Below are 23936 nucleotides of genomic sequence, written 5' to 3' on the forward strand. Positions count from 1 at the left end.
CCCTGCCTTGTATGTGGGTTACTCAAAAATGCTGCTAAAAACAAGTATATGAAAATCAAATATAATCTCTAGCAGTGTGATTCCTCGGCTCTGACACAGCCATAAAAGTCTGGTGCTGATTCTGAGCTGTCTCCATCAAGAGAAAGACACAGGTCCTTGCAGGACTGACTCATCCCTTCCTTCAGAAATTTGTGTCTAGGACAGCAGAGATTACTTTCTCCAGGTGTCTGTCCCTCTCCCTTGCCTGTGAGGGCACTCTTAAAGCCCCTTTGACATTGCTACGGCTGGCTGAGGCAAACTATTCCCCTCAAAGCAATTTGGAACCCTGGGTCCCAATTCCTTGTCAGAATCCTGATGTGTCAGGTATAAATGTCCATAAACACGGTCTTGTCTCTGTTTTGCAGATCTCTGAAAGCCCCCTTGCTGAAGTCTGCAGAGTGCCTCCAGCACCCCTGCCACGGGCCCAGGACGTGCTCCCAGAGCTGTGGAGTGTGACAATGGTGTTTGTGTCCAGTCTATCAAACGCCATTATCACACTAAATAGCTATGGGTAGACAAGGCATCAGGTCAGGAAGCTCTGGGACCTCTGGCACTGCACCTGCCCACTGTGCTGAGGAATAAACAGCCTGGGTGCATGTACAGCTTGGGATTTTCTTTCTCCTGTTGGACTGACCAGGACAATAGAAAACTGAAGCCAATTAGCTGATGAAGTGAAACTGTCTCTTACTTTGGTACCAAACCACAACATAGGTTTGGAATATTCACTGAGGTGCTCGTGACAACCTTCAAACACTTTCTAAAATTCTGATTAAAATCTATTGCCTCTAACTTGAAACATCATTTATCCAGGTTCCACATGCTTTCAGCTTTGCTCCCTTCCATGTCACAATGATTTGAACACCACACCCAAGCCCGCTGCCTTATGTTCTAAACCTTAATATTCACAGCACCCAATGCCTCTCCAGTGTGTATTTGTGGAACAGGAACATGGTTCAGTGCTGAGCTTTCAGCTGTGCAAAAAGGAAAAGGTGTCAGGTCCTTGGTGAGAAGGTGGAAGGGGAGGGCTGGGCTGACCCACAGCACAAGGCCAGGCCCTGTCCCTCGTCTGCAGGGAGCAGATAAACAAATTGCAAAGACTGATGTAGTGGGCCAGATCCAAAAATTCTGGCCCAGACTGGGCACCTGTAAGCCACTAATCATCAACACTCCCCAGTGACATTGCTCTGCCAGCGCTGCAAAACAAGCATGGTTACTTCAGAGGGAGCTGCTTGGCCACATGCAGACTCCAAACCTGTTCTACAACAGGACAGGTGCAAGCACAACAGTACTGTCACATCAGGGTGTAGACTCAAGGAAAGCAAGGAATTCAGTGGAGAATCACAGAAGTTGCCCACCTTCAAGCTGATGATGTGGCTTTGTGAGGACCATAAAGGTGCTGATTTGGGGGGGCAGGAGGGGAATTAGAAGACAATCATGAATGGCTTTGTTTTTTAATACAAGACATGTAAGTGGGAGAAAAAAATGACAAGAGTAGAATCATAGTAGGATTATAATATGCAAAAATCTGGGAAAGAAGACAATTTTTCTATAGCAGCCTGAGCAATAATACTGTGCAAAACTTGTACTAAGTGGCATCTTAAATATATTGATGCTTCCCTAGCAGTTGAACCCACAGGGCCATGGGTACAGACACAGAGAAGGGAAGATGTTCTTCAGTGAGCTGTGCTGCACTCAGAATGTGGAGATACCAATCCACAGAACGGCTGTAAAATAACCCAGAGATGGCTTAGTTTGTCTTCAAAATCTTGCCCCAGTGTTAAACCTCAGGAACCAAGAGCACAGAATCAGCTCCTTCCTTTGTTCCTGACATCAGCATCAGGATGACTCCAAAACAATGTCAAAAGGCAAAAGACCAGAGTTACCCCCTGAGGCCACTGGTGCCTGTCAGCGCTCCATGTCCTCGAGAGCAGTCTCACCAGGTGGGACACTGTGACTCAGTGCTCTGAAGAAATGAAGTCTCTGTGTTCTCTGGCCTTCTTGGGCACCATTTTCTTTACAGTCGATGAGCTGGGCAGGTTTTTGCTTTTCGTGGACGTTGCTTTCCTCTGTTTTTGATGAGTGGTTCGGAGGGATTTCAGCCCCAGCATCTCACAGTACTCATTGCACTGGTGCAGGGCTCTGAACTGCTCAATGAAGGAAAACGAGCAGTTGCCTTTAAACCCTTTGTATCTGTAGCAACAAAGAACAAAACAGCCAAATGGGATTTCAAGATTCAGTTTCAGCACAGGGAGGCAGAGCATGGTTTCTGACTCACAAGCAACTTGAAAACCTTAGGCAAGTCTCCTCCACCCAAGCTGGCTCGAGAAGCACTGATTGTCACAAAAACTCAAACTGAGCCTGTGAGAGGTGAAGGGAACTGGGTTACAAGCAGTGACAGAAGAGGGAAGAGCATTACAGAGGCAAAGCTCTGTGGGCTGGGTCCTGGCTACTGTTCCTCATTACATTTAGTTGGGAATATAATTGTCTGCTGGCTATTTTTGTCTCAGTAACACACACGTGAAATCCACGCTACATCATTCTCTGGGCACAGTTGTGCTGACCCCCATGAGGAGATAAGGTTGTTGCACGAGGTGTTATCAGAACCAGAAGCTATTTACATACTTTTCTTATGAAGTAAATAAAAGCCTGTCTAAACAGCTTTGCTGTTTGTGTTTGGGACTTGTCAATTCCTGCGTGTCTTTGAAGGAACATCTGCACAAAGAGCAGAAACAATAACACTTGCTCAGACACTTCAAATGCATAATTGAATGGTTTGCTAACTAACTTTAGCTTTAGAATTCAACAAATGCCAAAAATATTTGCAGTGTAAGTAAGAGCATGAGTATCTTGCAAACAAGAGACGGAACATTTATATTAAAATCACATGATTATTTTGATTTACTAGCTTTGCTCCTAAATCAAGCCACCCTCATTTCCCTTCTCTAAAATAGTTGGTTTGCATTTGATCTGTGGCTACAGCGGTGCCCCAGGTAAGGCTCCCTGTCCCTGTGGGACCTGTGAGGCACAGGTGAGCCTGGTTTTGCTCTGCAGTGTGCAGACAGCCCCAGGGCTCACAGCAGGCCATGGCAGAACTAAGCTACAGATGTGGGACCACAGGTTTGCATGAGTTCTCCAGCTCTGTGCTCTTTGTTAGGCACTGCTCCCCCCAGCCCCATGTGCTCCCAGACACAGTGTTTGTTCTGCACAGCTCCAGTGACCCTCTGCTCGTGTACAGTTCCAATCTGGCTCACCGCGTGCACTTAGAGCCAGGCACTCGGCTGGGTTATTTTCTTTCTGTTCGCCAAAGAAGCCACCGAATGGCTGATTTTAAGGCTCAGCTGCCTGGCTCTGGTGCACCCCAGTGGCCACATTAAAAACGCTTCCCAGGCGTTCCGGTTCCTAGCTCAGCTTCGCCCTCTCCTGACATGAGCATTGGCTACACGGCTCTGCTTTGGGCAGAGTAATAAAGGTGTTTCCATTACAGGTGGGTCTCCATAAATAGGAACAAAAAGAAGTTAAAGACCAGATGAGGATTGTTTTCTTCTAGGTTTAAAACAAGACTAAATTTCCAGTGCACCCTCCACACCCCCTTTAACTGTGAAGAGACAGGTGTGTAAAGCACAGCCCCACGCTGAGAACTGTGAAGAGACAGGTGTGTAAAGCACAGCCCCACGCTGAGAACTGTGAAGAGACAGGTGTGTAAAGCACAGCCCCACGCTGAGAACTGTGAAGAGACAGGTGTGTAAAGCACAGCCCCACGCTGAGAACTGTGAAGAGACAGGTGTGTAAAGCACAGCCCCACGCTGAGAACTGTGAAGAGACAGGTGTGTAAAGCACAGCCCCACGCTGAGAACTCCCTTTCACTCACCCTTTGGCCAGGGTTGCTATGCCAACGTCCGTTAACTTCATCCCCACACCTACAGGGCAGAAGGAAACACACAGCTCAGGTTACACTGGAATTTCTGGGAAGAGCTTCAGATCCATTATTTATGGATTCACCTTTTCCATTTTAATTATTTGTCACATTTTTTCCAAAGCATTTTAAGTGCCCCAATTAAAAACAGGATGCTTATGCTCTGTGTCACCAGCAGTTTCTAAAAGTCAGGCTCATACACTATTTTATGGCTGTCAGGGTGATAAACAGAGCACAGCTTGTTTCCTGTGCTAAGATTTTGTTCTTTCTTCTCCCTTTAAATTACTTCAGGGATCTTGTTTAGATGCCTTGCTGCTAATTTTCCTGCCTTCTCTTGTAAAAGAATATGGGATATTTTCTAAGATTCCAAGTTTTTCTGGTTAAGAAGGGCCTGTCTCCCCCAGTCCCAAGTGCTTCTGTGCACACTGTGCAGGTGGAATCACACCCACAGGAGCTGAGGGAGGATTTAGCAAACACAAGCAGGGCGTTTCTTCACTGTTCCTCTTTTTCAGGGAACATGTTTTTTCAAACCTGGTCAAGACCTGAGTGTGGAGCATTCCACTGCTCAGGGGTTATTGGTGAGCAAATACAAGAAAAGGGGAAGGACTGGGTTGTCATTAACACCTGAAGGCTTTCACTCACAAGCCATTTCCTTAACCTCTGGGTGGTGAGCCAAAAATCCAGATTTGACTCATATTGAGTGTCCTGATTCACTGAGGGCACACATGGAAGAACAACTCTCCCCTTAAGAGTGTAAGATTTGTTTTTCTCTTCAAAACTGTCTTCTTACAAGAACGTAAGGTAGGTAAAAAATTGCTCCTCCCCAGGCAACTCACCTTGCAGGTCAGTGACAAGCAAGTTCCCACTGGTCTTCTCATACACCCAGTGCTGGAAGGTGCAACACTTCTGGCCAGCCTCAGAGTCCCTTCTCAGGAAGTTCACTTCCTTGCCATCCTTGACAGAGTATTTCACAAACTCCCCAACGAGCTCCTCCTCCACTGTGGCATAGGGGATGTTATTAGCAGGGCGATGAATAAGAAAAATCGGAATGATCCTGAAATCAAGGGATAGAAACTAGTAAAATTCAGAGAATTCTTTCAGTGGGAGAATAAGGAACAGACAAAAGTGTGCAGTAATCTCAGAGAGTGAATGAACAGTCTAAAACAAGCCAAGAGAGCTGTAACACTGTTCCCAGGTTTCCTCTTCAGTAAATACTCCTAGCAGTCAGTGGGCTGCCATGGCACAGGACACTATATATAAGCATATAGGTATATAAAAAGCTACATATACTCACTCTGGTACCTCCCCAAAGCCTGCCAACGTTTCAGCTTCAGCTGCATACAACTTGGCATACTCTCTTGCAGCATTTTGGACACAGCACTCCTGTGTTACAAACAGATACACCAATGGAGTACTGCTCAGAACACCTCACAGCTCATCTGTTTGAGGATGTTCGAGCACAGTTCTCCCCCCCACCTCCCCGAGGCCAGGGGCAGCTCACCTGCAGGGCCAGGTTGTAGTTCTTCTGCACGAGCTCCTCCCTGCTGCCGGCGCCGTGGCTGAGGGCGCTGTGCACCTTGAGCACGCAGGGGTGGCCGGGCGCGAACACGGGCGCCAGCCCCTGCCTGACGCGGCTGCGGAACGCCCGCCGGTGCATCCCCTCCCCGAAGTGCAGCTCCTCCGTGGCGATCACCCCGCGCAGGTTCCCGCCGAAGTAGCTGTCGCTGATGGAATCTCCCCGGAACAGCAGCTGCATGAACTCGATTTCTTCCACGCCTGAAACACAACGGGAATTCGTTCTGCAGGCACGGGGGGATGTGGGAGAGCGAATGCATCTCTCCAGAGAGCATTAAAAAATGCTTCATGGAAGCAGAACATGTGGCCTAACTTGTGTTACTGGGGGCTGGGCCCCTGCTCCTCGAGTGGTAACTGCTTCACTGCCATCTAAACCCAGTGGGGAGCAAGGTGGCAGCTCAGGGTCCTAAGGACAGAATACACAGCGTAGAAAACAAGTTTGTTACAGTTGAAATCGGGGAAGACTGTGGATTTCACCCCTTTAAATGATCACTGGAATCCAAATGGAAAAATACTCATGAGGGGGAAAAAAGTGGTTAAGCACTTAGAGAAAGTAAGAAATTCTAATGGCACTTCAAGTGTCTCTAACCACAACATTCCAGGAAACATCAGTGAAGAAGATAAATGGGAGAAGAGAACTACAAGGAAGTCCTTCCAGCTGGCCCTTGCAGTCACCTCTGGTTTAGGCTTGTACACTACTGCCTCTCTTTGAAGCACTGAGGAAACAGTGCACAGAGAAGACCAGAATTAGGACGCCCCTTAACTCCACCTAAAAGTCTCTCTTGATCAAAAGTTATACAGTCCTGTTACCTGAAAAGTCCTGTCTTTATTTACACAAGGAAATGAATGTTTCATTTTATTCTTTGAGAAACAGAAAGCAAACTCAGTGGGCCTGCTGGAGCCCATGATCACTGCAGGGTGCTGAGGAATGACAAAGCCATTGGCAAGGCACTATCTTTAGCTGCAGCACAGCACACAGGCTGAGTGTCACTGAACATGAGCTAACATGTGGGGAAAGCATTCCAAAGCTTCATGGCTGGCTCTCTCCTGGAGTACAGTTACACAGCAGGGGACCTGCAAGGACCCAGAGCTCCCAGTGCTCTGTGTGTGTGTCTGTGGGATGCCAGGCACTTCACACTTACCTTCATAACTCTGAAAACTGGAGAGACGCTCCAACACTACAGGGAAACAAAGAAATTGATTTTGTAGCAAAAACTGTGAATGGAAGCTGACATTATTAGTAATCCAAATGAAAAATGGAGGTTTACCTGCAGCAGTCAGATGAAACTCAGCAGTCACCTTTCCAAACGTGTTACTCAGGCAGCAATAATACATCCCCTGGTCTTGGTTACTGGCCTTAGCTATTTCCAGAGAGACAGGAGAGTCATCCTGAGCACTGCAACAGAGTATTTCATGTTATCACACGTTACTTGTTATCTCTGGAAAAACTGGTAAATTCGATCTCTCTGCACTGTTTGTTAAAACACAGCTAAATTATTTAGCAGATAATGATATGTATTAACACTACAATGGATATTGCAGTATGACAATCAAAATCACAATAGTTAAAACAGAATCAGAATGACATGGGAAGTTTAACCAATACAGGCAACTTTTTCTCTCCACTTAAAAGAACCTCTGAGGAGACACCTTTCTACAAAAGGAAATACATATTACTTTTTCTTTGGCTTTGGGTAATATTAATTTTGTATTTTTGAAACATTATGAAGAGATTTTAAGAGCTACATGATCAGAATGTCATTACTGCTATGGAGGAAAATAACTAGTTTCATTAAAACAGAATTTTAAAAGCTGGATCCTGATAATGGCCATCCTCCTCTAGATTAAATGAGTTTCAAACTTAATTTGATATTTTAAAGTACTTGAAATTTGGATGAGACTGGATGGGAACAGGCTGAGAGGTGATGGAATGCAAAGTATGACCAATATCAGTGCACTGGGAGATCTGCTTCTTAATTACCCTGTTGAAACTTGGGGTTTGCACCTACTGCACTAATCCTCTCAACAGGTACAAGAGTGAATCCCTGGCACATCTTCCCAAAAGCTATTCAGGAACTCCCAGTCCTTCAGAAACATTCACTCACCTTCTCTGCAGCCGAGCCAGTATCTTGGAATCTTTAGTCCATGTAATGGTGGAGTCACCATGAATGTCACCAAACTGACAGCACAGCTTCACAGTTCCAGAGCATTCAGGGAACAGCTCTGCTTGGATCTTCTTCAGCAGCCTGGGAGCTGGAAACAGAAGAGCCACAATTAAGGATTAGAAGATAATGACATTGTTTTGGCATTTTAACATTTCATGTTAAGAATATGAACACCGACAACCCTGGTAAATAATTGGGACTGCTTGTGCCTGAATACTTTTAACTAGTAGATTTTTTTAGCTGACCACAGCCTTTGGGAGAAAAGACTTTAAGTCCCAGGAGGTGAGGAGTCTCCAAGGTGTTCCTGGAACATACCTAATACCCTGCCAGGCTGGGACTCTGCCTGGATGGCCCCATTTCCTGTAAAACACAGCCCTGTGGAGAGCCCACAGCAGCTGAATATTTGCATCTGGCAGTGTCAGTGGTCTTTGCTCCCCTCTTCACTTTCAGAGGATCAGTTCCCTACCTTCGCAGCCACAGGGCATGGTTCTTTAGCTAAACACTGACCATCCAACAGCACTAATCCAAGAACCCCTCAGAGCACTCTGCCCAGTCCAGAAGGGTCCTGCCAGCCTGGATCTCTGCTAGGACCTTTCACTGCTCACACACTGCTCCAGTGTCCTTGCACGTGGGCTGAGCAGGAGGAGGGAGGGGACTTGGGAAGAAAGGGAATCGACATCATAGGGAAAGGTTTTGGGATCATGACACATCCCTGTGCTCAAGTGACACATGTAAGAGATGCAAAATGCAAGACGTTCTGTTTCCTCCTGTGGGAGCTCTGAGCTGCTGAGCTCTGAGTGAGCTGCCATGGCACATGGCCCTCGGGGATCCCGGCCCTGCAGTAATACTGAAGGAATGCTGGAGCCAGCTCAAGGGCTCAGGCACCTGGAATTCAACGCTATGGTTTTCTTTCCCCATTCCCGATTCCAGCCCCAGTCCAGTCTAGGAGTTCCCCCACTCCAGATCCTTGGCACAGTCCAGTCCAGGTTTCCCCCCTCTTCTCAATTCTGGCCACGATCCAGTCTGGGTTTCCCCGGATTCTAGCCCCAAACCAGTCTTATCTGATGCAGCCTGAAAGTTTAAAACATTGTTCAAGCATAGCCTCAGGTAAGGGAAACAGGTCAGGCATTGCTCAGTCACCATTGTTTGGAAGGAACCTGTCTCTCCTCCCACACATTTGGTTTTTAAAATGTGATTAGAAAAGCAGAAGTCTCCCCAGACTGCACTGTAATTCGAATGTCTGAAAAGCTTCACAGCTGTGTAACTTACCTTTAGCCACTGTTCAGTCTTGCTCTGATCTATTAAATCATTTTATGATGTGAACAAGAAGTATGCAAGAAGGTGAAAATAAGATCTTGGTCCTTGCAAAGTATCCATAGAAACAACAAATCCCTCATCTGCCCAGCTGTCAGGCTGCTGCTACTCCTGTCTGCATGGTGTTTTACTTGTCAGCAACCTCCCAGGCACTGACAGCAACCTGCATCTCCTTTCAATGACATGTTTCCTATGTCAGTTTAATATTGCTTATTTCCTCGGTGTCATTTCTGAGCAGTGGTAACAGGAATGCAGAACCAGCCAGCAATCAGCAGGTGAGGACTGCAAAGAATTATGTTTATCAGGGGCACCCTGCTGCTAACAATAATACTTTGATAGTAATAAATCTCGTGGTAACCAGGAGGGGGCAGTTGCAGTTCTGCTCCTACACTGGGAGCCACAGTGTAGGAGCATAACTGGGAACACAGCCCTGAGGGAACAGAACAAGCACTGGGCTTGCAGCTCCTACATGTGTGTAATTATATGGTACCATCACGCTGTACATCCCTGAAAAGTTACTCCAGGAGACCAGTGAGGCAGTGACTATTTCAAACAGGTTACAAAGGTCATAAACTGAAAAAGGATGTTCAGGAGGGTTCAGCCCTGTGGCATGGGCACAGCACCCGTTACTCAGTGCACAAACCTGGGAACAGAACTCCAGGAGGGCAGGACACCTTCAGCTGACTCAGACTCCAGGAGGCTTGCGGTGCATTTCAAGAATCTGAATTTCACACGGTAGCCAGAACAGTAGGAAAGGACAGAAAAGAAAATCAGTTTTCTCTTACCTTTGCTATCCTTTTTCAAAATGAGTTTCCTTTGCTCTTTTCTATCTTCTTTCCGAGTCACGCCTGCCTCGCTCTTCCCAGACTTTTTAACGGAGCTGGGATCCTTGCTGACACTTCCCTTCTCCTCCAGTCGGGGCTTTTTGGACACAGTTGCTGATGGTAATTTCTTCTTAGCTCCAGCAGCTAAATGCCCACCCTTTGCTGTGTCCTGTTTACATTTGATGGGCTCAGGCTCTGCAGCAGCTGGTGGTGCCTGGCAGGATTTGGACCCTTCCTGATTTCTTTGCCTTTCTGCGTTGACTGGGAATGGATCACACGTGGCCAATGCCAAGGAGAATGGCTGAGCTCTGCTGCAGGGGGTTTGCTCTCGAAAACACTGGTTGCTCCCTGAACCTACTGGTGGCAAATTAACTAAACCACTTACTACACTCTCTGCTGTCCTGACTTCCTCCTTATCGTGTTCAGTGGACTTAATTGAATAATCAGTTACCTTGCTGGAGGGGATCAAGTCAGGGCAGGACTGCTCTGTGCTAGTATTCATAATCTGTCTCTGAGCCTGGGAGCTAATTAAAGTGTGCAAAGGAGCCTTTGTTTCAGCTCCATCTGAGTTACATTCAACAGCTCTTGGACTCTCGTGTGCATTTTCACACAAGGTTGCTTCCCCCTCGGTCTCTCCAGGTACCCTCTGGAGCAGATCCTGTGATGCTTTGCAGTAAGTTTCCAGCACACTCAAGTTTCTGTTTCCTTTGACTCCAGTGGGTGTGGATCCAGTTTTTACCTGAGTTCCAGTGCCAGGACACGCCACTGCTGCTGAACTGGGAAGAAGGCCCTCTGAGTGGCTGGCAGGTGTGAGGAACAGCAGTGTTTCTCTCCCAGTCAGTGGCTGGGAATCTGACTGATGCCCCATACTTTGATCCTTTTCTGCTGTGCTGTGGTGCTCACCTGGAGCCTTCCTGGGCAGCAGGGGACTGGCTGACGTTACACTTTGGGAGGCACAGGTGGGATATTCTGAAGAATCTATTTTTAACTCTTCATCAGGTTCGAAGGTGCTGTCAACAAAAAATAGGTGTTGTTCTGCTGTATAATGAGGGGACACTGCAGTCTGACTCCCTGAAACCTGACTAACTCCTGACTCACAGGAAGTTTCAGCCCTGTGTTCATCAGCTGTGTAAATCTCTCTCTGTTCTCCTCCTGGTTTACCTGGTTCACAGCTGGGCACTTCTAGATAAAAATCGCTTAAAAGCAGATCCTTGGAAGAGGGAGTGAATGCCCCTTCTTGTTTTGCTATTTCTGCCAGTTGGTCTGTATTTTGGGGTAGATTCTTATGTGTTATGGTTTCAGGAGTCTTAATTAAAGGAGGCAATTGCATTACAGAACGGTATTTCTGTGCATTAGAAACAACCTGAAAATCCTGACAGCCATTAATTTTTGAAAGATGGCAACCATCAGAATTAGTGTCATTTTGTGCATTCAAGTCTGAGTGATTTCCTCCTTCTTGTAAATTCACTTCATAACTTTTATGTATGGTGTTAACAGAAGAGTGTTCTGCATGTGTAAGCTGACAGGTATTTTCACTGGGGAAAATGTCTTCAGGGAAATAAGCCAGTCCTCCTCTTGCTGGATAACAGTCCCTAAAATGACAGCCTTCTCCAGGTACAGACTCATTTATCCAGGGTATGTTGTGTTCAGCATGAAGTAACTGTCCAGCTGTCCCATACAATGTATCTGACACATCAGCTGGGTTTGCTTTGGGATGTGCTAAATTACCACTCTGAGCACTCTGTAACCTTTGGGGAGAATGTGCTTCACATATTTGGGAAGCATTATTAACAGTGAGCTTTCCTTCCCAAGCCACAGTGGATCCACTCCTGTCTGTTGGCCTTGGCTTCCAGCACTCCCCTGGGCTCAAGAGGATGCTGTTTGCTGAGGTACAAATGGATGGTGTCTCCATCCCATTTCCAGCACCAGGATCTACACATGCACCCTCTGTTCCCACCACCTGTGCCAGACAAATGTTTCCTCTGGATGCTCCCTTACACACTCCAGCTCTCAGAAGGAGGGCATCAGAAACACTGCAGTCAGCTTTCCCAGTGCTGAGGTGACTGGCTGGTTCTGTGAGGGGTTCCTGCTCTTCCATCAGATCCATTGGCAAAGGATCACCGGAACAGCTCTCCTGCACAAAGTTCAGTTCCCTAACTTTGACATCTGTCGGCCTCATTTCCAAGCTTGTGATCCCCCTGTCTGCAAACGGGATTTGACAGTCTGAGTCATCTCCATGAAGAAGTTTCCACAGCTTGTCATGCACTGCAGATATATCAGCATCTCCTTTGCACCCAGGTTCTCCAGATTCCAGGACTGACTTGGGATTAGCTTCGAACGCAAGCTCATCACCTGATAGGCCACAGTGAATATCTGGGTCACTGCTACCATGTATGTCAAACCCAGACCTTTGCTCTCCCTCTCTTGGCTCATCACACAGCTTTGCAGAAGAGAGAACAGCACACAAGCGTTCCTGTTTATCAGGAATAGAGTCTGTACCCCATAAAGGAAAAGCTGAAATGTCATTCTTTGATCTGTTGCCATCACTAATAATTTCTTGTCCAGAGAAGAGTTCTTGGTGACGACCTTCCCTCTTATCCCAAGGAGCACAGTGTAGAGAAGAAGTCTGTAAATCTGCATTCTTTGCTTGCAGTGTGTTCTCAGTAGAGAGCATTTCTGCAGCTGGCTGGCTGGTTCCCACACTCTCACAGGCCCTGAGGATGCCTTCTGTTTTGGGCTCCATACAGAGGTTCTCACAATTCTGGGTAACACTTTTAAGATTAGCACCTTGATTCTACAGAGAAATAAAACAGAGAAATGTAATTAAAAATTAAATACTAAAAATGCAGCTTGACATGGGCCTGAACTAGTCCTGGCTTGAAATGTACTTTTTTTAGGTTGTTTTTGTTTTTGTTTTAAATATTTTTCAACAGTCAAGTTTCTGACTTGTACTATCACAATCTAATGGATTGAAATCAATCTGGGTATGAGTCTGAAAGGAAGCACATGTTGTTCCTTAGAGAAGGATTTGTAGTGAAGCATCTCCCATGGGCTACAGTGTGCTCAGACTTTTTAGGCTCCATAAGTTCATGGCAAAAGGATTACCGGCTGTAGCAAATATTGCTTTCCTTTGCTGCAAAAGCCACCCACTTCAGCTGCAACTCCTTTCATCCTTTCTGTTTCTCCATTCAGCTTGGGTAGAATGTGGAGCTGACCACATGCTGTGGACAATGGGGAAGGAAGAGATATAGAAAATTGTTGTCAATGACTTTTACTGCTGTTCCCACCACAAGCTCCACGCAGCTGTCACCACACTGTCTTCAAAACTCCTCAGCCAGTGCATACTCACCCAGAAATCCTGAGCCCAGGAGCCTCAGCTCCACACCCCAGTGCCCTCTGACCCCCAGTGCCCTGCTCTCCTGCTCAGCTCTGCTCTCAGAAGGTGCCAGTCTCTAGGTCTTGCAGTTTAGACACACACCTTCTCCCGAGTCAAGGGGCATGTGAGCCTAGATGTGCCTCTACAGTCAGTTCCAGTTCTCAGTTCTGAGCACCTGGACTGAGCCTAGTGCTCCTTCTGCCACTTCCACTTCCCTCTCAAACCTCTGGAAAGCAGCCTTAATTTTCTCTTCCTTACAGGCACAGCAGCCTCAATCACAGCTTTTACTAGAACCTGTGGAATTCCTGCTAAACATGTTAGAGATGTGGTCGATCCATCCCTGCCTGCTGTTGGTGTGGCACTGGACACAGAGAGCCCTCATACCCATGGGAAAGGGGGCACATCATTTCAAGAACCCTATTGTCTGTCTAACCTGTGGGACTGTCCATGTTGGCATCTGGGTATCCCTGAACACTGCCAGGGACAGGAGGCTGAACACTGACAGGGACAGGGGAGTGAACACTGAACACTGACAGGGACAGGGGCTGAACACTGACAGGGACAGGGTGCTGGCTGACTGCTAACAAAGCCCAGCTCCTCAATGACACTGCAAAGCCTCCTGGCTCTCTGTACACTGTGTAACATCATACAGCTGGCACAGTTGGCTTTTAGGACCTACTATCAATGAAGCTGCTTTGAAGCACCAGGTAAATGAAGAATTTCACCCTGGCTAGACCATGAGGTCATGAAAGGAGTGAGGAGCCTCCCACCTTGACCATCCAATGGAAGATGGCCCCCAGCACAGCAGTTGCTGCACGAGACACAGTGCAAGGGCTGTTCCAGTTTGAGGCAATCTGGCACCAAGGGGAAGTGTAAATCCTGGGGTCATTAGTGCTGCAGTCCCGTGGCTGCTCTGTACCCTCAGCAGACCTGAGGTCAGCAGACCATTCCCACACGGAGAGGGAAAATACAACGCCCTTCCAAAGTGGTTGGCTGTGGGGTTTGCTCTGAGCCCCTCACCTTGCTCCTGGCAGAGCTCTCTCACACAACAGGCTCCAGCCCTTTCCTGGACACCACTCCTCCTTTTTTATCTAATGCAAAGTTTTGGCCATGGAATGCGGACAGAAGGAATCCACACTGCCTGCAGGTACCAAGAGTCACTGGCCAATCTGAAATTTGGCCATGGTACTCACTGGAACATAACAGCTGCTCTTGGCCAGGAGGCTCCTGGGATTTAAATTATTGTACTGCACTTGTGGAAAAAAATAAAACAATGCCTCTGGCAGATCACAGCTGTACCCTGCCAGGAAGCTCTCGGGAGGTTAATTCCGAGGGAGGGTATTCCCCATCATAATGTGTTCCTAAAATGGGACTGAAATTGTATGTCCTATAAAACCAGAGAAACCTACAGCCATTTTTCAGGAAGAATTCAGTGATTTTTGACTGCTTAAGACACCTCAGTGGTGAGATTAAAGTCACTGTACTGTGACTCTACATCCAGAACTGGGAAATGTATTTGCCCCAATAATCAGACGAAGAAAAGCAACTAGAAAAGGCTTGTGTAGTCATAAATATTTTTTTCTGTGCAATTAACTATACACCTTCAAATCAGAAAAGTTGGTGATAATAAGATTATTCATGATTTAATATTCACACATAGGTATTTATCTATCTTCAGTCTTTGTGAAATAAAAATGATGATCCCATTTTCCCACCTAGGAAAACTGTGGAGCACATACAGTCTGTCCAACTGTACTGACTTCCCCAGCTGTTTCCTACCAACACCATCAAATATGCAAGCACATGGAGAGTACCACTTTGGGGCTTTTATCTTTTAACTGGGTTGCACATTTCAGCTGGAATACCTGCTTCTTTCACTGTTGGGTTCTTAAAAAGCAAAGAGCCCCATTCACCTCTGTAACATGAACTCTCTGCACTGAATTCCCTTCATTGTTATAAATCCAGAGCAAACCTCTGTTGATTTGGTTTACGTTTCCAGCACCATAAATGGAGGACAATTTTGTTTGTTGAGTATAAACTGAGAAGACAGTAAATCAAAGCATTCTCTGCTCACAATAGGTATTCGAGAAACCTTTTGGGCTGAAACATTACTTTGCTAAGACCTGTTCAGTAGCCTCCATATCAGATTTCCCTATCCAGCTGTCCAGAGGCCCATTAGTGCCTCTCACCATTATCAGGCTCACTCTATAATTAGAACAGCTTAGGCTTTACTTGGGCCTTTTTCAAACCCAGATTTCCCTCCCAGCCGTAGCTGTCATTCAGAAGTACATGAATAGTACCTTTCAAAGTAATTTCAATTTTACATTATTTTGTGACAAGCAGGAATAAATGGCATTTAAATCAGCAGAGCAGCTCTTTGCATTAAATGATAAATGATAAACACGTTACTTACCCCGAGTGAGATGTTCTCATCTGGCATCTGATTTTGCTCAGACAGGCCCCGAGTCCTTCTCCTTTCCCAGTGACAGTCTTTATCTGCCTCTTCTGTCTGACACAGACCAGCCTGCACTTGCAGGCTTTCTGTCTCCCTGGGAGTCTGTGTTGAGAGCACACCTTCCTGCCTGGGAGACGCAGCGCTGGATTCCCTGCCCTCTGCTGCAGCCTGGAAAGACTGTCCTATAGTACTCACATATCTGCAAAGCTCTATAGGGTTTAACAACTTGAAAAGGTTTCTTCTCAGACTTTCTGTTAAGGTGCAGACAGTGTGCTGGGCGTTCTCCTTGGGCACGTCCCTGCCCCCCTGCTGCAGCAGCAGGGAGCTTTCCCCCAGCACGACCCGCTCGGGGCCGGGCTCCGTCATTGTCCCTGGAGCCTGATGTGTCCCAGCAGCTCCCGTGCCACTGGCAGAGGGGTCTGCCCCGGCAGGTGCAGGATCCGTGTGCTTTGCTTTCTCAGCTGAGGAACCTGCAGCCAGGTGACCACTTCCATTAGCCTCTTCTTCACTGCTGAGGGGTTCATTTCCAGCGGCTGCAGATGCAACAGGCACTTCACTCTTGTCCTTGTCTTTCAGACTGGTACTTTTGTCTCGGTGGTGTCCAACAGTGAGAGTCATCTCTGTCTGCAGAGTTGACTGGCTGTACATAGAGGGGTCTCTCCTTACATTTACTCCTTTGAATTTTGAGTGATGCCCACAGAAGCCAATGGGGGTATCCATAGGCGTAGTGTTATCTGACACTTGGAACACACAAGGCATTTCACTGAGGAAGTAAGCACACCCATCACAATCCTTACCCAGTTTTAGATCATCTTCATCATCGCTTTCTAATAAAAATTGTAATTTCTTTTTCCAGATTTCATCTTCACGCGCTGTCAGCACATCTGAACATTCAAAGTACTCCAGGTCATCATCAGAAAAGTCATCACTTACACTTGGAGTTTTCTCTGTATAAATCTCCAGAACAGTGGTAGGATTTGCAGAATCATCTTTGTCAAAATAAGTGGGATTTCCTATGGAAGTATCTGCCTGCTCACTTAGCAGGGAATTCATGGTTAGAGGACTGTCCAACCCAGTCTTTTTACACACCTGGACACCTGCCAGAGACTGACCAGATCCAGGGTGTTCCGTGTCAAGGCAACAGTTGTCTGTGTGACAAGTGGTTACATCTGTAGGGTGGGAAGGCAGCTGTGTGCTGCAGTATTCCTCTGCTCCTCCAGCAGTGACAGCCACCAGACCGTTCCAGTGAAGCAGGTCATCACCATTCTCTGACAAATGCCTTAGGCAGGCAATATTTCCCTGGGATTGAATCAGATTTTTTACATCCATGTTGTCTTCTGTGTTAGGCACGTGTCTGCGGGATTTCTCAAATGGGGACAAGACTTCTGCTTTGCAGAGCTCCTCGAGCAGTAAACGGATGATTTTAGGAGAGTCAGGACCTCGTGAAATCAGCATGGTTCACCCTCACAGGGTGAACTCCTGTGTTTTGTAAAATGTTTCCCATCTTGCTCATTTTACCCTGAGGTCTCCCATGCGCTCATTTAGGACAACAACAAATTCTGGGGAAGTTTTGTTCTTTGTATCCGGTTGCAGTTCAACACACGTCATTCTAGCTGTCAATAAAGTGCAGACCTTGCTCTGTGCACCTGCAAAGAAAAGAAACCCGAAGTTTAAAATTACTTCTGCAATGGGTATAGCTTTTTTCTAGAAGGTGGTCGATTGACACACACTTGCAAGCATTTTCGGAAAAAGAAACCATTATTTAAAAGCCAAGGTCAGACATTAAAGCAGTAACCCTAACCCCGCTGTCTGTGCAATGACAACTAAAGGCAACACACTGCAACTGCCTGCAGTGACCTGTGGCACTGGCACAACAGCAGGCTGTTCCTTCAACTGGCATCATAGGGACATCAATTCCAAACCCTGCTTGTAGAAATACATGGAACAATCAGTCTGGTTAGATTTCATAAGGTTATTTCTCTTTTAAGCAATTTTATTGCACTTGGGCTTGATGTTTGTCATTTTGGTTTGTCATGAGGTTGGTTGGCTTCAGCTTCTGCTCCTGTCAAGTCTGACTCTCCAACAGCTGTGGCAGTCACCTGGGTGGGGAAAAGCAGGAGGCAAAGGTGGTTAAGGGGAAGGACACGAGAAGGGACAGTGTTGGGTTGTGTGACAAACACTTTGACTGCATGTGCACCAAGGAGCACAGACAAACAGCACCTGGCAACCAGACCAGCCTTTCAGAGCTCTGGTCACATTTTGCTTTCCATTTCAACTCTAAGGAATATAAATAATTAACAGAACAAAAATGGAGCAGCAGGGAGTAATCTTTTCCTCATCCGTTTTATTACAGTGCCATGGAATTACCCTCCAGCATTCAGCCATCCCCTCTTAAATATGCATTGGCCTAATGTTCCCTGTTGCACTCTTTTAACTCTGCTCTCATCTTTGCTTTGCAGAAGACCAGATGTCTCTTTCCTCTTTTTCGGGGGGTGTAAGTTATTTTAAAAGCATGGTAATTTCCCCTGCTGAAAAGAGCTATGGCAACATGTTATTACTACAGATTGACTCATGAAGGGCCTTTGCTAAAGCCATTGTACTACACAGTTATCACTGTCTCAGTTCAGCAGCTCTTTGACACTGAGGGGAAAAGAGCTGGCAGATTTCTCCAGATGACAACTGGATTGGATTGTCATACACTGTCAGGTCCAACCACAGAAATGAAAGCAAAAGAACGTTCCAGGAGGAAAACTGCAAAGAGATTTTTTTTTTTTTAAATCTGGGGAGAAGATAGAAGATATTAGATTTTTAAAAATTCGATTACTGAATTCAGATAGAAACTGAAAAGAGAACTGCTAGTATGACAGCCTCTCAGCTCCTCAGGGAAACAAATAGGGGTGTTGCAGCTGCTTGTCTCAAGTCCTGCTCTGGACACCAGTGATGTTATTTGCTGAACTGGGGCCTGGCTCATGACAGGAGACAGTGAAGCACAGCTTTGGAGGAGGAATTAAAACATCAGGGGTTAGCAGGTGATGGTAGGAAAGATGCCTATTTTGGATCTCTAATGGTCTGTAAATATATTTTCCATCTCTTACTGATCAGAACCACGGCACTTGTTGGGGAGTTTTTATGGTACCCCTTGAGGCAAATCAAACACACGTGTGTGCTCAGCAGGTTCTGAGGAGAAGGGAGAACACGCTTTTCCATTTAAAATTCATGCTTCATCATAATCCCACACTGCTTGTGAAAAACCTATTCGCTGCTCATATGAAAATATTGTCTGAAATTCCAACTCTAAATACAAAATTTGACTGCTCAAACTTATTTTCATTAAAATGCCAACATTTTTCCCAATTTGAAACTTATTTTTATATGTTATTAAAAAGGTTCAATATTTTATCATTTATTCCAATTGAGAACAAAATATTTTTGAAGAATCACACTTTAACATGGAAGGAACAACACTTAAACAAGGGGTTTTTTTAGTAACAGCCATTTTGCATGTAGTTTCGGGCACAAAGCCACTTCTGTTGATTTCAGAAGGAGCTGCAGGCTTAATCCCAATGTCACCAAAGAGAAAAAAAATTACTGACAAAACTATACAAATTTGATTAAATGTAAGAAATGGCTATTAATTTTCCTTTCTCACATCGCATTTTTCCCTAATTTATTTAGTTATAACCAAAACACAAATCTTCCTTCGTAGGCAATTTTATAGTCATGGAAATTATTTCTACAGAAAGCCTGTGCATTGTACCAGTCCAGTAGTGAATTTGTGTCTTTCTGTGAGGTTCATGTCCTCCAGAGTGGGTGGAAAGAGTCCCCTTTATGGCCTCTCAGCAGTTTCTTCTGTTCTTTGCTGTCTATTCATCATGCAATCTCAGTTCTGTGCAGCCCTACTCAGCCCACACCCTTATTCAATAGGATTCCTTCCTATCTCTCAGCTGCACTTGCTCTAAGGAAGTGCAGAAGGATCTGCCTGTCCACCCCCAGGAACTGGCTCCCCTTATCACCACCTCCAGCTCCAGGACCCTCCTGCGCACTCCCACGGCACAATGGGCACCTGATCTGTGCCCACCCCTCGATCCACGGCACAATGGGCACCTGATCTGTGCCCACCCCTGGATGGAAACGTGCCATGACCCCCAAAGGCCCCCTGGCACCCGCCTCACACCCACGGCAGCACAAGGGAGTGGGAAGGGAGAGCCTGGGTGAGCCCACACAGGGCTATCTCAGCGGAACACCCCGGGCAGTGACACTGATAATTGCCCAGTGTTTCACATTCAGAGACATCCTTTCACAGCTGACACTTTGGTGTCTTTACACCGAGTTGACACGGGGCCAGGGGTACCTGAACACAGAGGGAGAGCCCCATAACCACCCTGTGCCTCAGAGCACACGGGCCATGGCTGCAGGAACTGCTCTGCCCCAGCCACACCAAGTCTGGCAGATCCCTTGGCCTTAACTGTCAAGGATTAACTTTCACCAAACTCTGGCACTCAGAAGCCCAGTCTTTCTTCTCTGTACACACGTGCCCATGAGGAGGATGGGGATGTGAGTGTAATGCAGTCTGCTCCCCTGTTCCTGCAGCACTTCTCCAGCAGATCCTGGTTACAAAGTCACTGGAGTATTTGGAGGTGTGCTTTGTTTTTTGTTCTGAGCTTCTTGGTCTGAGACAATTAACTCCCCAACTGCCAGCACAGTTTCCTACTATCACCTCCACTCCACTGGCCAAACTTTGGGATCCGGATTTGTTCTTTTGCAAAACAATTCTTATCCCCTAGACTATCCTACCAAATGTTAGATTTAGCAACAGCTGCTTCTCCACGTGCCTGGCATATCATATACATTTCCATACCTCCCTTTAGAGAAATGTTACATTGGCAGGTAGCTAAACCACAAAGAAAGATGGTGGGTACAATTAGGCTTCACATAAGATAAACATGAAAAATCTCCAAACCAAACCACTAACAACCACAGAACCTTTCTTTAAGAGCAACAGAAATGGTCATACATTATGCAGATCCAACCAGAAAGCTCGCTGGCACGGACAGCAGGATTTCAGAAATATTGATTAAAGGGACAGAAAGCAGCAAAAGCAGAACAGAAACAAAAAAAAAAAAAAAAAAAAGCAGAAAGGAATCTCCACTAGCCACAGGATCCCAAGGAAAGTCTCAAACCTCATGGATCCTTTGCAGAAATCACTGCAGTGACCTCACAGATCCTTCCCAAAATGACCAACTACAGCTCCGTGTGTATAACACACACCCTGCCACCTGGGAAATCTCAGTGTCGTGCTCCAGTGCCGTTATATTCCAAGGTTAATGCTAATTCCCTTCCCACTCTCCCTGGAAATATTTCTCAAATATGCCTTAACTCTCCTGCAGAGCGCTTGCATATGGTTTGTATGGCTGCAACACTCCTCTAAGAAACCAACAGCTGTAATTCCATCCAATCCATGTTCCCACCCTGCCAACCATTTTATATTTGGGAATATACACATTTTTTTTTAGTTCCTCATACAGGGCACCTCTCAAAAGAGATTTTTTTACGTTTAACAGTTTTCTTCTTCCAAAGCAGAACAAAACATAGACTTTTCCAGTTATGCAATAAACACAGACATTACAGACCCATTTACATTTCTTAAGTGAGGTATTATATTCCCTGCATGGAAACACATACAATATATTTATGATCAGAAACATACAACTTGACTTTTAAAAAAAAGCTTCCCATGAATGGTTTGTTGTATTTAAATGCTTATTCTCACGTTCTCTCTTTAAGCTTTTTCTTTAAAAGAAATCAAAGTAACAAACAGTAACTAAAACCACATTATTCTTCTATAAATCCTTTGAGACACCGCAATCACATTGAACACTCAGAGCAGCATATTTGTCAAGGAGTGCACACTGTCAGAAATCAAACCAGAAAAACCACTGCATTACCTAAACCAACTATCACCAAAATATGTCTTTGCCAAAAATACTGTGATATGTTGTGGTTCTTCAACTGCCAGCATCCGAGACTTTTGGACAACTTTCCTGTTTTAGTGCCCCACCCACCGTGAACAGCCCCACGGTATAAAAACACCTCAGCTACAATTCACTGGCTAAGTGCAATAATAAATGACTGGCTCTGCATGCCTCTAACAAAGACCTTAACATGGAGTAATTAAAATAAGCAATCACAGCACAACTCTTCACACTGATCTGTCTTAATCTATTTTTAACATCTGCCAAGCATCTGACCCTGTCGGATTGAGCAATTCATGCAGCCTGAGAATCATCTATTTCTGCTAAGTGACCAGATTTTTTTCTCAGCAATGGAAGAAAATTTTTACCTACAGAGTATTAGAACACGCAATATATATTTAGAACAAATAAAATGCATTTTTCAGGATACCTGGTATCACTTACACATTCTTCAGAGAAGGAAGCTTGTTTTCATATGATTTTTGCAAGTTTATATTGCTGAGACTCGGTGGAAATAGTACCCGTGTAATTCTAGAAACATTGAGCAGAATTCTAGATGCAGTGTATTTTTAAAAAAATCAGTCTATCAAGATATGGAAAAATTACTATTCTTTAGCAGAAGCAAATAACAAATCCTATTTCCTGTTCAATAACACTACAAATCACTACAGTCGTGTAATGCCTTAAGGATAACGTCACTTGCCCTTATTCCTTTACTGTCTGTTACAATTCCCAGGAGCAAAAAGCAGTTTGCAGTACAATCCCCCTGCCCCCCGAGCCCCCAGACACACACTTACCCGCAGGGCCCTTCCTGGGCATTCTAGCAGCAGGCTGGGCCTGGGCTGGGACCTGGTGCTGCAGGACAAAGGAGGCTGCCTTCGTGCATGTTGCTGGGAGCTGGGAAGCAGCCGCCGGCTTCGGGGGTGTTCTGCTGCTGTGACCTCAGGGTACGGAGCCTGATCCCTCAACAGGTTGACTTTTAAGAGGGACGATTTCATTACATGCAGCAGATGGCCCTTCCTGAGAAAACCTCCACCAGACAGGGAGTTGGCAGTGAGGAGAGGGCACATCCTACTGCCATAGAAGTCCACAGGAATTTCCTCGTGGCTGAGAGAGAGAGGAAGTGTTGGCCTTAGCTTTTCATACTAAACACTGGATTGTTTTTTGGAGAGTGTGCCTAACTGCTCTGCTAGGCACCTCGGGAACTTCTTACTTGCTGGAGGTTAAGCACACAAAAGTTCTGCTGAGCATGAGAAAACCCACAGTGCCTAGCAAGCAGGCTGAGGAGATCAAAGGTGGACAGTGGACTTTTAACAATCACTACACAGAAATTCACCTGTGATTCACATCCCTCAAAGGCAAAAAGGTGAATCCTGAAGTAAGGAAGTATTCCCACTCCTGTTACCCAAGGAGCCAAGTCTCACACAGGAGGAACTTCAATGAATTGCACAAACTGCTCTGAGCTCAAAGGACCTGGAAAAGGCTGAAAAGCAAGTTTTGTGCCAGGATTTTTTTAAAGCATTTTGCAATAATGGCAGCTAAAACTCGTTATGAGATACTACCGTGCTAAATACTTCTTGCTCCCAGTGTTATCTAGACCCAGATAGGAAACTGGTGTGTTCAGCAATAAATATAGCACCTCCAATCACCATCATTCAGGAATAGCAACAGGGATATCTGTTTTATGTAACAGTCTAATAGCCAAAATAACCCCCAAAGAAACGAGAGGCAGCCACATTTGTATCATAAAATAGTCTGGGTTGGAAGAGACCTTTAAGGGTCCTATATTCCACCTTCCACTAGACCAGATTGCACCAAGCCCCGTCCAACCTGGTCCTGAACACTTCCAGGGATGGGGTACCTAGCACCTCCCTGAACAACCTGAATGCTTGATCACTGATTAAAAGTGTTAGCAAAATTACTTTCTAAGGCACTTTCAGTCTACTTTGAGCAACTTGCAACTCCAGAGAGATAACAATTCCTTTCAGATCATTGCCCCACTCATCTGTCCATTAGCAGTGATGGAGAGCAGCCACGGGAACATCTCTTTGGGAGGCTCTTCCCAAGCCGTCCCTGCTCTCCCACGCTGAAGGACACAAGGTGCCTGAGCCTTAAGCTGCACCCCTGCCTGTGTGGACACTGGCGCAGGGTGGGAGGAAGCTGGGGCACGGAGAAGAATCCATGGCCGTGCCGGCTGCAGGTGGATGAGGCTGTTTCTCCTCAGAGCGCGACCCCTGCCCTCAGCGTTGTGTGCTTTTTGCCCGCCTTACGGCCCAGCTCCCGCCTCTCCAACCATGTCCGGC

At 46.0% G+C, this 23936-nt stretch overlaps 1 protein-coding gene across 1 annotated transcript; it reads right to left on the bottom strand.

Annotated features, from left to right (window-relative positions):
* Window positions 1–1474: 1474 nt before the first annotated feature.
* Window positions 1475–23434, bottom strand: ALPK2 (alpha kinase 2). The gene is made up of 11 exons (XM_008919476.4): window positions 22431–23434; window positions 15620–17307; window positions 9792–12624; window positions 7633–7780; window positions 6796–6923; window positions 6670–6705; window positions 5454–5728; window positions 5247–5335; window positions 4789–5006; window positions 3908–3956; window positions 1475–2229 (listed from the first exon to the last, which is right to left on the bottom strand). Exons 2-11 carry the CDS (start codon window positions 17114–17116, stop codon window positions 1995–1997), a joined length of 5508 nt encoding a protein of 1835 aa, XP_008917724.4. The 5' UTR covers window positions 17117–17307; window positions 22431–23434; the 3' UTR covers window positions 1475–1994.
* Between the last annotated feature and the right edge of the window lie 502 nt (window positions 23435–23936).

This window comes from Manacus vitellinus, unplaced genomic scaffold (genome assembly GCF_001715985.3).
Source record: "Manacus vitellinus isolate BGI_N305 unplaced genomic scaffold, ASM171598v3 scaffold_115_pilon, whole genome shotgun sequence".
In the NCBI taxonomy this organism is placed as follows: Eukaryota; Metazoa; Chordata; class Aves; order Passeriformes; family Pipridae; genus Manacus; species Manacus vitellinus.